This window comes from Hippopotamus amphibius, chromosome 2 (assembly GCF_030028045.1).
Source record: "Hippopotamus amphibius kiboko isolate mHipAmp2 chromosome 2, mHipAmp2.hap2, whole genome shotgun sequence".
NCBI classification, from domain to species: Eukaryota; Metazoa; Chordata; class Mammalia; order Artiodactyla; family Hippopotamidae; genus Hippopotamus; species Hippopotamus amphibius.
In genome coordinates, this window is record NC_080187.1 from 152,358,377 (window position 1) to 152,374,202 (window position 15,826).

The window sequence follows — 15,826 nt, forward strand, 5'->3', positions numbered from 1 at the left end:
TCTTAATAGCCCCAAACCAGAAACAACCTAGATGCCCACCAATGATAAAATGGAAAACAATGCAACATTCACTCAATGGAATATTATAGGGCCATGAAATGAATAAAATCTAACTACACAAATCAATATGGATGAACACTGCTCAATAACAGGTAAAACTGAAAACAAAACAAAACAAAACAAAACAAAAAAAAACACTGCAGAAGAAAAACTTCTAGGGGGAACTAGTCCTATCAAGTTATGGGCTCTTAATTAAGACATACTATAAGGCAACTAGAATTAAAAGTGTGATACTGGGGCATGAACAAATAGACCAGTGGAATAAAATGGAAAAATTCGTAAACAGACTTTCAAATAAATGGAAAATTAGTATATGAGAAAGGTAACATCTCAAATCACTGAGTTAAAGATGCATTTTAATAAATGCTGCTAGAACATCTGGGCTGTCATTTGGAAAAAAGATATATTAGATCTCTATCTCACCATGCACAAAAATAAACCTTAAATGGATTTAGGAATCTAAATTTAAAAAATAAAACCATACCAGTACTAGAAGAAAACCTGGGTGAATTCCTCTTTAACACTGGTGTAGGGAAAGGCTTTCTAAGCATAACTCACAGTTTAAGGGAAATAAAATAAATTTAAGTACATAAAAAATTTAAAATATCTGACCAAAAAAGAAACAAAAATACAAAACACCATAAACAAAGTCTTAAGAAAACTGCAAGATACACCATGAGAGTCAATATCCCTAACACATAAAGAAAAAATGCAGAAAAAAAGACAAAAAAGTTCAATAGAAAAATGGGAAACAGATATTTCACAAAAGGATATTAAGACTTGAAAAAATGTTCAAACTCGGTCTTAATTAGAGAAATGCAAATTAAAATAACACCAAGATGCCATTTCTCACCTATCAAACCAGCAAAAGTTAAAAAATGACAAAGCAGTCTACTGGCAAGCCTGTGAGGCTACATTCACTCGCACACATTTCCAGGGGAAATGCAAATTCATCCTGCCTTTCCAGAGATAAATTCAGCAATAGCTAACAAAACTGAACATGTACCTAACCTTCTGACCTGGAGATCCCACGTCTTAGGAAATCTGTCCTGAAGATAAACCTCCAACAATGTGACTATACCTATGTACCAGGTATTCACGGTAGCAATGTTTGTAATACAATACTGGCAACAACCTAGATGACCAAACTTGGGAGAGCAGATGGATAAATTACAGCACATCACACAACGGTGTGCCACGCACCTATGAAAAGTGGAAGATCTCTATGAACTGATATGGAGCAATTACAAGGACTTACCTTTAAAAGAACTAAGCAAAGTGTAAAAATAGTATTCCATCCTTCATGAAAAAAAGAAGGGAATATAAGATTATAACCATATTTGTGCAAAAGAAATACAGAAATGATAAACCAGAAACTAGAGAAATTGATTACTTACAGGGTAGATGGGAAAGGGGTGGAGGGAGAGGGTAGGAGGCATGAGGAAGGAATGACATTTCTGTGCAGCTCTGAACTACAGTAACATTTCACATACCCCAAAATAACACAAATAATTAAAATCAACCAGGATGAGGTGGTGGGAACCAAAATGAAATACAAACAGTAGAAGATAAACCTGTCTACTACAAATGAATACCACAACCAAAGAGGACAGGTAGAAAAACACTCAGCAAAGTAAATGTGGAAAACAGTATTTTGACTGGATACTTTAATGTTAATTAAAGACACAAAGAACTGTACACAAACACAGTACTCTAGTTAAGTCAATCTGTTTCTCAGAAGGGTAGGATGTGTTAACAATCCAATAACTACTTTACAGGTACATCAGGATTAAACAAATAACTGAATATATTGTAGACAAATGAGCTGATTTCTCACTGTCAGAGAAAGAATGTACAAGAACAGAGGAAGGCTAGAATGAAACGTGCTGGATAGGAATCATGGTGTCCATATAAACACATGGTTTTTACTTAAAACATGTTTTAGCTAAAACATTTAGTTAGATAACTAGATACATGAGGAAGAAGGGGCAGCTCTTCCTTACAGAGAGGAATGTGGAAGAAATGAGAGAAATACAAAATTACTGCTTTAAGGGAAAAAACACCATAATTACTACTGCAGGCATGATCAGTGAGTATAACCAGTGCGCAAAGTTTGAATAGAAACAATCTCAAAATAGCTTGCCCAAGATATTTATCAATTACAAAGGAAAGAATAATAAGTACCTCACCAAATGTTCAAGGTTATCACACCAGTAATAAGATGTAAATATCACATACTCTTTCCTAATCTGATGCACAGCCTAAATCTAATCATGAGACATCAGACAAATCCAAATGGAAACGTTATAAAAAAATAACTGACCAGTTTTCACTGAAAGTGTCCAAGTCATAAAAGACAGGAGAAGATTGAGAAACTGGAAGAAGTGTCACAGTTAAAATGACAGTATTTTGGATATATGCACAAAATAAAATATTAAAATTAATTTCGCTGTTTAACTTTTTGATGTGGTTAACAAAATTATTAAATCACATATGTGGTTCACATGATACTTCTATTAGACAGAACTGCCCTGGCTCTAAACACCAATTTTCAGGAAATACAGATGACAAGAAACATTGTAACTACCACAGGGAAAATCCAGACTAAGAAATTCTACAGGACAAACAATTCTGTTCCTCACCAATAAAACTGCACCATGGATGGGCAAGCCAGAGCCAGAGCCAGAGCCAGATGGGGGAATCCTATAGTCTAAAAGACTTAGGAGACACACCAAACAATCATGAGAGGACTTTATTGGGATCCTTTTTAAAAATGTATTCAAAAAGGAAGTTAATACTTAAGATAATTAGAAACTGTACACTGACTAAATGGTGGATTTTTTATTTAGAATTTATTTTTAAAGTGTGATAAAAGTAATATGGTTATATATATATATTTTTAAAGAGTTCTTATTTTTTAGAGACAAATACTCAAATATTAGCAGATGAAAAGACATGTCTGGTATCTGCTTCAAAATAATGGAGGAGAGAGGATACAATGGGTAGAAGTATAGATGGAAGACCGGCCATAAACTGACGGCTGGACCTGTGATGCTAGTGTGGGAATTCATTATACTCCTCATCTACTTTTGTATGGGCTTGAAATTTTTCCACTTAAAAAAAGGGAAGGTAATTGAGGGGACTACAAGTTAATTATTGAATCTAGAAAAGACACAAACCAAGAATCCCAGACCAAGATGCCAGGCCATTTACACAAAGTTTCTCTGGGCTGGCTCCTCAGCAGTTGCCTTCCCTTTCAGAAAAGACAAGTGCAGCAAGTCCTGGAGGTGCACTAGTACCTTCTGGGAGTTTCTTGGCTGAATATAACCTGGTCTATTACCAGTAAATGAGCACCAGAGTGAAAATGGCACCTTTGGTCTAGGAGGGACGTGAGATTTTAATCAAATAAGCAGCAAAGTACAGACTGTTGTACAGTGAAATACAGGTAAAGCACAGGGAGCTTAAAGCAGAGTTCTGAACTATTTTCTGGGCTCAGGACAGGGTTCTTTTTTTTTTTTTTTTTTTTTTTAAGGACAGGGTTCTTGAGGGTAAGAATTGGGACAGGGCTCTCTGAAGAAGATGGGTCGCAGCTCCAGCAGAGCTCTGCCTGCTCCAGCAAAGGAACTAGGTGGGCAGGAAGCCTGGCCATGGCTTGTAAAAATGCAGGAAGAACCCGTGGGACCAGAAGTGGCAGTTCAGGGAGTTACAATCATCTTCACCAGCCTCAACACTGACTTCACCAGATGCACAAAGGAAAAGCATCTCAAAGTGAAAGGACTGGTTGGGATGCATACCAAGACTCAGAATAGCTACAAGGAAAATTTCTGGTGGTGAAGGTTCTAAGACTTGGGATGGTTTTCAGAAGAGGCTCCACAGTGACTCACTGACTCACACAGTCCTGAGATGGTTAAGCAGATTACCTCCATCAGCACTGAGCCAGGAGTCAGGGCTAGAGTCACCACTGCCATGCTGAAATCAACTTTTAATGAGCTGATAATCAGTTGTTTTAAAAAAAAAAAAAAAAATTGGCACAGTTGCTGGGTGAATGAGGGACGGAGGTGGGGGAAGCTTTCCAGGTAGAGAAAACAGCATGTGCAAGAGTCCTAGGGTAGGAAAGCGTTTTCCACATTCATTCAAGCAATATTTGAGTTTATTATATGCTAGACACTGTGTTAAGTTCTGTGATAACAGGACCTTTGTTCTCATGAAGCTTATAGTCTAACGGGAGAACCAGATTATCAAAAAATGTCAACAAACCTGGAAGGAAGTTCAGTAACTGCTAGGAACTACAAAGAGGACAGCACAGTTGAGAACAGAGAAAGATGCAAGGTGAGGCTAGAGGAATAGGTAGGGGCCAAATAATCCTGCAGGAGTTTACTGATCATATTATGGATTTTGGTCTTTAATTCTAAAGGCAATTAAGAAGCCTAGGAGTTTTCGGATGAGCATATTGGGGCACAGGGAGGGGGTTACTAATCAAACTTGGATTTTGAGAAGATCATTTTAAAAAGACAGATTGTAAGGGAGAAGAAAGGGTATGATATTACTTAGGAGACTATTACAGGAGTACAAAGAGAAGACTAGAATGTGTGTATGTGTGTACATATCTGTGTGTTGGAGGAAGGGGCGATGTAAATGGTAGAAAGTACAGATGGAACAAGTGGAAAGATATGAGGTGGTCAGGAATTAAAAACTGAACAGAATTTGCTAATCGGTCATTCACCATACCGGATGGGTAGCCCAACTGAACTTGGGTGCATTGGAGTAGGAACAGTCTTTAATTTCTATTCCCTAATTCATCAGACTAAAGACTGCATCTCTTACTTAATGCTATTGTAATAAAATTTTTGAAAGTATCTCAGGAGCTCAGGGACTTTCTCTGAAACCACAGCACATCTTGCTGCTCTGGGACTCAACCAACCTTTGTTCAGCATCAAACAAATACATACATACATAAATACGTAAAATGAATAAATGTAAGAGTGCACACACACAGAAATACCATAATTCCTATATACCTCTTCCCTGACATTAAGATGGGCTTCACTTAAAATGTTTTTAAAACATACAGCTAACATAACAGCTCACTCTACTCTGGGCACTGTGCTGAGTGTACAACCACCCTGAGACCGGTACCATGACCATCATCTGCACTGTACAGATGAGAACACAGTATTAACTGGTAGACTCAAGATGCAGATTCCAGAGCCTAAACTCAAAAGTTACAAAGACTTACGGTTATTCAATGATAACCTTTTCGGTTCTTATATTGTTTGACCTCTCTCTGTGCAGGGTCTGGCCTGCCAACACACAGATCTGTCTCTGGAAACTCTCTACTTCCTTGCTGGCCTTTCCCTGTGCCACTACACTGGGACCATATTCAAATTAAGAGCTTCTATTCATCAAAAGACCATCAAGAGACCACATGGAAAATATACCTACAATACACATATAACCAACTACCATCTCTCCCCACCCCCGCCCTCCAGGAAAAGAAGCAAATCAATAAGAAGAAGATAATCCCAAAGAAAAACAGACAAAAGACTCAAACAGGGCATAAACATGAAAAATTGCTCAACTTCTTCTAGTCAAAAAATGCAAATTAAAACTCCAATGAGATTTACTAAAGACCAACCAGAAAGGAATAAAATTAAAATGTTTGATAATACCAAGTATTGGTGAAAATGCAGACCAACAGAAACTCTCCTTCACTGATGAAGATGAGTGTAAACTGGTATAACCTCTTTGGAGAATACACTGTCTACTAAAATTAAAGACACACTAAACAATCCACCAGCAATTCTATCGCAAAATACATCTTAGAAAAATACATGCACATGTTCACCAAGAGAGATGTACAAGTGTTCATGGAAGCATTATTCTTAACAGCCCAAATGTCCATCAATGATAGAATAAACTGCAGTATATTCATACAATACAATACTAAACAGCAATGAATAGGAATGAATTCATAATGCAACAACACATGAATCTTAAAAACATGAAGTCAGAATAGTGGCTGTCTTGGGGAAAGAATGGTGTTGGCAGGAAGATGCTAACACATGGGTCTTACGGTCAGGACAGTGGCTTTGTTGGCAGGATAAGGTTATCAGGTAGAGGAAAAGGAGGACGCTGAGGAGCTGGCAATATTCTACTCCTTGACCTGGGTGGTGTTTACACCAATGTTCACTTTGCGATAATTCATTAACGTACATGTGCTTTCTGTGCTTTTACATAGGTATTATGTTTCACAATAAAAAGATATAAGAAATGAAGTTAGCTGGCAACATGTAAGTCAAGGAAATTTACATAAAATCTGGATTTACAACTGGTTCTGAAAAAACGGGAAGATCCGGCCTGCTTTCTTCCCTTCCAGCAACAATCAGCTGGGGCTGTGCAATCCTGGCTTCCTTCAGAGCAGCTCATGCTCTTTGACCACACACCACCCTCTCTTCCAGCTCTCATGAGTCATGACTCACCTAACACCATTCCATACTCATCTCCCTGACACTCCTTACAACACATGAACGTAAAAGCATGTGCATGTGTGAATTATAAAGCCTAGAAGCAAGTGTGCCATTAGCCAGAGCAGTAAATTTAACCTCAGATTCCTCACCTATAAAACAGAGGTCACAGGAGTACCTACCACAGTTAAGATCAGATGAGACAATGCACATAAAACAGCTAGCTTAGTACTGTCACAGAATCAGCACTCAGTATTAAGAGGTTATAATTTACTAACACACATTTCTCCTATTCACAAAGAGAATGTAAATCCGCTTGCTATGGCTACTGTCTTCTGACTTTATAGGAAATACAGCATCAAAATATGGGTTGGTATATGTTTGTTTAATTAAATACTCCAACATGTATTACCGTTTAAAAAAGAAAACAGTAAGTCTTCCAAAGTTCCTTTACATGACACCACTGAGAAAGATCTCCTCCTACAATCATACTTTGAAAAGTATACTTGTGTTTACTTGTTTTTGCCAAAGCATCAGTGTCAGGTAAATGGATACCTATGAAAATACACTTTAAGATAATGGATTTTAAGACCTCAGTCATAAAAAGCCCTCAAAATTAAAACTAACTTTTCAAGGTAAACGTCATATGAACACCAAAAGCAGCCTTCCTATTTTTCACATAGCTGTTAGTGTCCCAATGTCTAGCCAATACACTTATCTAATTCTTGCCCCTCAGACAGATAAACATTTTTCTCCAAAAACCCACAAAAGTCTAACTCAAACTACTTTTTCCAGAAGCCAATCCAGCAGTAAGCCCTCCTAAAATGGAACACTATGAATTTCATCCACAAATACAATGAAAGCTAATGAACTAGTCACCCGCAACATCCATCATCTCACAGACACAACGCTGAGCAAGAGGAGCCATACACAACAGAATCCACACCGGAAAATTCTGTCTGTGTAAAGTTCACAGACAAAACTACAGTGTTAATGGAATGCACGAGTAAGTGGTAAAATTATAAAGAAAAACTAGAAAACAAGTGCTATAGAAGACAAGTTACTTGTAATCTTGGGGAAAAGCAGGTTATGACCCAGAGATGGCCTGTTAGGGATTCTAGTGCTCATCATGATTTTCTTTACAGTATTTTATTGGTTACTTTCTGCCTACACCATTAAAACAGTCCACCAGACATGTTTACTGCTCTATTTCTAGCACCTAAAACAGTGTGTGGTACATACCAGGCTAGCAGTGAATATGTATTAAATATAGCATACAGTTTCAAAAACCCAAATTGTTACATATTTCACAGTTGGCTAGACCCTAAATATAACAGTAACAGCCAGCTTACTGTCCATTTTCCACGTCAGTATCTTCAAGGAGTTATAAGTATGTAAGTAAATTCCAATTACTTTATAATTCTTAACCTTTTTCTCCTATTGAGTGTTTTACAAATGCATGCATACAACACTTACACACATGTATCCAGATTCAACTTAAACTTTTTTTTTTTTTAATTAACAAGGGAAAATGCAGATGTAACACTCAGGCTCTAGATGGGATTCCACCACCTTCCCCAACCAAGAAAGCACAGCAGCGTGCTATGCTATTAAAAGATGACCTGAAGTGTGCTCATATTTATTTTAAGAGTAAAAACACAAATTCTTTGGATCTTAAAAATGAATTACACATTTCACAACTGATTATTACAATGTAGAGCAGCTAGAAACTCTAAGCCTTTAGAGGACAGGGATCAAAAACAAAACATGTTCAATTAATGCTTGCTGAGCTAATAAAAAGAATGTCATTACTGACAGCCTCTTGAATTTTAGCATTATGTATTGAATTGAGAGCAATCATAAATTAAGTTTAATTCAGTTATCAGAAACTGTGTACAAACCCAAAAGATTACTAGTAACAATTCAAAAGAATGAAAATTCCTAAAATAACCAAGAAAAAAATGAACTTTCACTCTTTGGGAACGTACACTATTTTTAAAAAACAAAAACAAAAAATATTTCAGCAAACTGAAAAAAAACTTTTTTAATCAAGCCAGGTATATGCAAATCTTATGTTCCTAATTAGTAACCATGCAAAGCAATATTTCTTCATATTTTCACCTCTCTTCCGGCCCCAATAAACTAGAATGATTGAGGTCACTCATCAATCAACTCACTTCCCAGCAATGTACCAGCATGAAAGAGTCAGGGTGTTCTAACATACACTGAAAATGCACCTAAAACAGAAATTAAAACTTGTATTTTGATCTGTCCCAAAGTTAAGGGCTTTTTGAGACTCACTAACACTACATATGTAACTGCCAGGGCTTACTATTAAATCTCAAATGATATTTTGTGGTATGAATTTTGGCAAAATCGGTTTTCTCATGTTAAAACAGTGTTCTGTGGGATAGCTGATCATTCAGAGTCCACTATTTTCACCCATTTTTTAGGATATAACATGAAATTCCCTACGCATGTACTCACCACACACTTCTTATTATTAAGAATCTATCTGTTTAAAAAGGCACAGAGGGGCTTCCTAGGTGGTGCAGTGGTTGCGAATCCGCCTGCCAATGCAGGGGACATGGGTTCGATCTCTGCTCCAGGAAGATCCCATGTGCCACGGAGCAACTAAGCCTGTGTGCCACAACTATTGAGCCTGCGCTTTAGAGCCCGTGAGCCACAACTATTGAGCCCATGTGCTGCAACTACTGAAGCCCACGCGCCTAGAGCCCATGCTCCGCAACGAGAAGCTACGGCAATGAGAAGCCCGCGCACCACAACGAAGAGTAGCCCCCACGCACCGCAGCTAAAAAGAAAGCCCGCACATAGCAAAAAAGACCCAACACAGCCAATAAAATAAATAAATAAATAAATTTATTTATTAAAAAAAAAAAAGGCACAGAGGGCTTCCTAGGTGGCGCAGTGGTTAAGAATTTGCCTGCCAATGCAGAGGACACAGGTTCAATCCCTGCTCCAGGAAGATCTCACATGCCACAGAGCAGCTAAGCCCGTGTGCCAAAAAATAAATAAATAAATAAAAAGGCATAGAAATCAAGCACCTGGCTAACCCACAAAGGAGCAACCTGAAGCCACTCTTCTCTGCAATAAATAAATTAGGAAGCACTCTAGGTCAGCGACAGCAAAAGGCCTATTTTTATTGCTGGCTTCTATTAGAAATACTATAATGAAACAGGCCAATTTTAGATTAAAATTCAAAACTTGGTAAACTGTTCTACTGCCTATCTCTTTCTACAAGATAAAAAGTTAAGCTAAGAAGGTTTTTCAAGACTTCCAAAATTCAGAGATGCAAAGCAAGTTCTAGTTGAATATTTCAGAAATATACTAGATATAAACTATCTTTTAATCTTATTTAACATTTGATCAAAACCCTACAAATAAAAAATAACTTTGCTCATCCCATGGCTGGTCTCTAGTCCTACCATGCTCCATCAGTACTGGACCCTGAGTGTGTGATCCACATGGAGCCTGCAGTGAGCTATGGTTGGGTAGCCAGGGACCGGTGGCACCACACTTGGATTTACAGCTGGACTTTCATCAGACTGAATTTTTATCATGTCAGACCTACGTCAATAAACAGGATTACATTTCCAAGTTTTTCACCAAAATTATTTTTAATAACATCTTCCTTAGCAGAATGGTGATCTATCTTGTTTACACTCAGTTTTATTCTTAGAACTCTACTGAGTTTACACTTGGTCTCTAAATGGAAAAAAGATTAAAGAGCAAGTAAAAGTCAGAGCCAGTACATCGTTACCAGGATTGAAAAAAAAAAAAAAGAAGTGAAACTACTGTAATCTTTTTCCTTCAAACCAAACAGGAAACGGTACTATGTATACTCTACTACAGCTCTCAAAGCCACAGATTGGTTTCAACCTCATTTTTTGTTGGTGTGGATAGCTGACCTCCTCTATCACTCACTGACAGCAATCAATGCGCAGCATCAGTCTGTCGTAAACATGAAATAAAAGTCAGCTTTGCAAGTTCCTAAAATGAAAACATCATTATTTTAACAAAGGAAAGAAAAGAAAATAGGGTCTTTCCTCACAGTACAGTGCAATTTGTGCTACTGCACAATCAGGGGGAAGGAGCACTGTAGAATTTAAAAAGTACCTATCTAATGGATCTGCCCTAAAACGAACTTAAAAGAGTTGTAACTATAGTCAGGATTATCAACCAAGTACGTAAGTGACAGTTTTAGCCATAAGTGTCTACAATGTCAAACGCACTAATGTAAAAAATTAAGTCTTTGCCTTAAATACTATAAAAATATTTCTAGTGAAAAATAAGTATCGTACAAATTTGACATGTACAGAAAAATATTACCACAGTGAAGTCCAATAAATGTTGGCAGACACAATCAAGTGAATTCTCATAAAGCACAGTGAGTTTTTAGTTTACCTTTAAAGCAGTATGAAGCAAATACCAATCACTAAGTACCAAAATTAAAACTATGTCATTAACAGCCACTCAGGACACAATTCCTATCTATGAGGACTAATTCTGTAATTAGTTTTGTTCATTTAGCTGTATTCTACAGTTTTTAACTTTCAAATGTTCAGCTATTAAGGAAAGTCTGCTGTGCCTTATTTGATAGTATAAATCAATTCCTAAGAAGTGGCATAAATAACTTCCATAGTGAACTACATTATAATTTTAGAAATAATCAACAGGGAAAAAAAATTCTGTTCCTGAGACAAAATAGAAACTTTTAAACAGCAAAAGTAAGCATATATAATAGTACGATGTTACATTTTATTATTTCCTCTAAAGTGAAACTGCTTGAAAATTCGGAAGCCACTGCACTTCCTTCAGCCACTTTCTGTGATTCAACCAATGGAAATGTTCCTAATTATTCATATCATTTTCTTACATAATTAAACAATTCCTTGGTGAGACAAAGAACCACACTCAAATTCCTGTTTTTAACTTTTGAATGATTCCGTATCAGGTACACTAGTAATTCTGTTTGCAAATTTAGATGTCTATCACACATATAAAAACTTATCCTTTATTACTCCAAGTTAATCTCATGCACAGAGAAGCCCTTTTCAACTGAGGTATATATTTTTTACAAAATCCTACACTTTCTTCTAGTATTTTATGATTTATGTTCTTTGCACTTTTTCAAACATTTCATTTGGAATGGGGGGGGTGTGGCCTAAGGCAGGAAACTTTTTTTTTTTAAAGACGATAACCAATAGTCCCAGCACTATTTATTGAATAATCAATCCTTTTTCCAGTAATCTACCATGTTATTTTTATCATACAGTCTCAATTTTCCCTCATGCTGGCTAGGTGAATTTAAGCAAGTTAATTTATCTCTCTGTGTTTCAATTTCCTCATCCATAAACTGGGGATAACAGCTGTGCTCATTTCATAGGGATACTGAGAATCAAATCAGTTAATTCATGTTAAAGCACTTAGAACAAGAGCTAACACACATTAACTGCTGACGATCATAAGCACTAAAAGCTCATAAACACATAGATGTTTCTGGACTCTGATTTCAGTGTCTATTCTTGAACTAAAAGACTGCTTTGAATTACTTTGAATTTGTAACACATTAGGTTTTCTAATAAGGTCTTCTTTTTCCAAAAATTTCATGGCTATCACCCATTTATCTTATCAGACAAACTTTCTCATCAATACCTCAAGTCTTCTACAATACCATACAGGAATTCTATTTGGAATGGTATTAACATTTATACACCGACTCTAGGAAATTTAGTATATTCTACAGTAGTCACTATCCCCATTCAGAGAGTATATTTTCTCATGTCATTTACTGAGGTTTTATATCCTTTAAAATTAAGTAAGTTTCCAACAATTGTTATATTTATTCCTAGGTACAACCTTTTTGGAGAAAAGGTGTGTATCAGAATTTTAAATGCACATACCCTTTGATTCAGAAATTCCACTTTCAATAGCTTGACGTACAATACTATATAAATGCAGATATAAAAATATAAGGCTACTTATTACAGTAACAAAATCCTGGAAACTAAATGTCTATCAATAAGGCAATAATGATCTGCAGCATATTCATGGGGTGGAAAAATATACAACTATTACAGAGAACATAAAATCAAAGGTACTGGCTTAGAGAAGAGTTCTACAATCTATCATGCTAAAAGCAAGAAAAGCAAGCTGCAAGATCAACGTCTTCATTTTTTTTTCTTTTTAACTGAGAATTGGGGGAAACAAAAATATCATATGTAAAGTATTGAGTACACAGCCTGGTTCTTATTAAGCACTTTACTCACCTTACAAAATTAAATGTGACTTGGTTGGTTGGTTGAATATTATTTCATCTCACCTACCTTTTATGGCCTGCCTTGCTCTACATAAGATTTAATATGGCCCCATAACACAGCATTTTAGAAAAATAAGCTTTCAACTGACATTCTACTCACAAATATTTAAGAATGCAAACGTCCCTAAAATACTTTTCAATATGCCATGAAATCTCAACACCATTAATTCAGGAGAAAAGTATGACTCCTTCTAAATCATCATTTTACTATGCCAATCTATTGAAAACTTACTTCTCTCCATAAGTGAAATAACCTTTTTAGAGTGTGTGGTCAGGGATATCAAGTGCCAGAGATCACACACTACAGGAACACAGTGGCATTCCCTGTAATATGGAAACAAAGCCTTTCCTCCCAGGAAAACAAGTCCCAGGAAAAATAATGTAAGCTTATTTTAAAATCGTGCAAAATTGTGCCTTTTATTCTTGCAAAATTGTGCCTTTTATTCTAAGTCTTTAGATCAAGTTTCATCTTTAGGTTGTTCTTTATCAAGATAAGATCAAAAAGGTACACATGAAAGTTTTCTTAAAGAGAGAACACTAAATTCCTTAGAAGAATTTACTCACTACTAAATGTAACCGCTAACTTCTGCCGGCCACAAAACAGTATTTTGAGTTTAGAAACTTCAAGGCCTTATTATACCTGGTCCCAAATACTATGAATAAGCATTTCAAACAGGAAGAAAAAAACAAAACAAAAACAACAGAACAAAACATAAAACCAGTACATGCTTAAGTACTTCGATACTGTTTTAAGTAATGATTTTTAAGAGAGATGTTTACTCTTCACATTTCTGTATTCCCGCAATCGTTTAAAAGAGCAGATGCTATTTTATGGTGAAAAAGATTAAAATGTACAAAAGGAGAAGAAAATATTAACTGATTTTTAGGAACTTCAGCCTTTTAATGCCATATACAAACTGGTTGGAAAGCACTGAAAAAACGGCATGATACTTCAAAGTACATGTAAACACTGATAGGAAAAAGTGTTACTTTTTTGAGGAAACCACAGGTCTTCGCCAATTTTTATTTTTAAAAGTTCATCGTATTGCCCATTTGTAAGGATACTCTTCGGTACTTCTGAAAGTTTACTTCAAACTGAACTATTAAATAGTGTTGAAAGATTAGTTTTTTCAATGTTACCTTAAATAAAACAGTTTAAAAAAAAAATCCAACCTACTCCACACGGGCTGTCTGCCGTCCGAATGCCTTGTCGCGGGCGCGCGCATACCAGCGACAGTGACATCAGATCGAAACCACACGGTTTCGCCACGGACCAACCACTCCCGCAGAGACAGAAGCCGCCGCCCGCCGGGGTGGCACCGGCGCGCCCTCCGCTCCCCGCGCCCGGCTTCCCAGCGGGACCTGTTGCGCGTCCTCACCCGGCCTGCTCGCTCCCCCCGCGGGCCGGGGCCGGAGCCGGGGACGGGCAGCGACGCCGCCGCGATGCACCTGCGCGGGGCCCAGCCGTCCCCATTCCCGGCCGCCGCCCCCTCCCGCGCAGCCCGCGGGAGGAGGGAAACGGGCCCCAGGCAGGACGGGCCCCCGCAGCGCTCACCTTGGCGGCCGCGGCCCTGGCGGACATCTTGTCTCTCCGGCGCCGCGCGACGCTCCTCGGACCCAAGACTCCGTGCCGCCAGCAGCCGGCTCCTCACACCGCGGCCCAGATAAACATCTCCCGGGAGCGAGCGGGGCGTGGGCGGGGGCGCCGGAGAGGCCCGGCCCACGGGGAGGGGACTCAACTCGGACAAAAGTCCGCGCCACGCCCGCCCCGCCCGGGGCTCCCCGCCGGGCGCGCCCGGCCGGCGCCTCCCTCTGAGCGTGGTGCCCGCAGCTCCGCCGCCGGCACGTCGGCCTGGCCGCTCGGCAGCACCTGGGCCTCTGCTGCCCACGGCCCGCCCGCGGGCTCCTCGGCAGCCGCTTCCGCACGTAACTTCCCGGGAACGAGCCGCAGCGACGAGACGTGGCGTCGGCGGGCTGAGCCGGCGCCGGCAACCGCAGACGGCCACGCAAACCTGACGGCCCGGCCCGGCCGGGCCCACTGAGCATGCCCGGCTTGGGGGGGGAGGGCGGGGCGAGCGGCGGGGCGGGGCGGGGCGGGGCCGGGCCGTGGTGGGGGCGGGGCCACGAGGGCTCGGGGCAAGAGGCCGGTCCGCTTCCTGTCCGGATGCGACCCCTGTCGCGGAAGGAAAAGCCCAGTTTCCGAAGTAACTTGGCGACGGAGTTTCCTGTTTGTTCTCATCACGGGTCCGGCGGAAAGCGCCCCCGAGGAGCGAGCCCCCGTGTACCCAGCCTTTGTGACTTGAACAGAGACACTCCTGGCCGTGGCCCCCGCTTGCTGGGCCTCTCTGTGAAGAGCATCCTGACTGTCGCTGTGGATAGACCGACTGCCCCGCGGACACTGGTCACGGGCACCCGGGGGCCGACGCACACGAGGCCTCGACATAGACCCAACACCCCCTTCTCCAGCCCGTGTAGACAGGGATCCCAAAAGTATATTTTTGGCATCAAAAATGTTTAAATTCTTAGTGGCAAGGGAAGGGATCGCGCCGGGAAGAAAAGGCTGCGAGGACCTTAGGTCCACGATCCAGCTGATCAGCCCACAATGCAGACGGCCTAACTAGACGCCAAGGAGTATTTAAGAAACTTTTCCCGCCCTCAATATTCTACACTGTAAAATGTAAAGCTCTGCACAAATGTCAGGAATTCTTAGGAACATTAAATGGTAACCTCCTTAAAGTACCTAGTATCATGCCACAAAAGGTACATGAGAAGTGGAAAAAAGCAGAAACATCAGGTTTTAAAAAATGATAGTTTTTCTCTTTAGAATTCAAGCTGTATGAAAAGATCTAACTGATCTTAACCAAGAAATATCTGTATATCATACACAAATATCAATTAAAATTTCAAAGTAAAATACTATACATTTTGCAATCGGAAGCTATTGAACTAGAAAAAAGCATTC

The 15,826-nt window shown here is 39.3% G+C and overlaps 1 protein-coding gene across 6 annotated transcripts in view; it reads right to left on the bottom strand.

Annotated features, from left to right (window-relative positions):
• TJP1 (tight junction protein 1) overlaps positions 1-14,890 on the bottom strand; it is a 107,707-nt gene extending 92,817 nt beyond the window's left edge. For 5 of the 6 annotated variants that reach the window (XM_057720344.1, XM_057720343.1, XM_057720341.1 and 2 more), the window contains exon 1: positions 14,042-14,122. In XM_057720344.1, the coding sequence (XP_057576327.1) occupies positions 14,042-14,107 (66 nt within the window). In that variant the 5' untranslated portion in view covers positions 14,108-14,122. Of the gene's footprint in view, positions 1-14,041; positions 14,123-14,419 lie in introns of those variants that run through there. The other variant, XM_057720342.1, reaches the window with a different exon arrangement.
• Between the last annotated feature and the right edge of the window lie 936 nt (positions 14,891-15,826).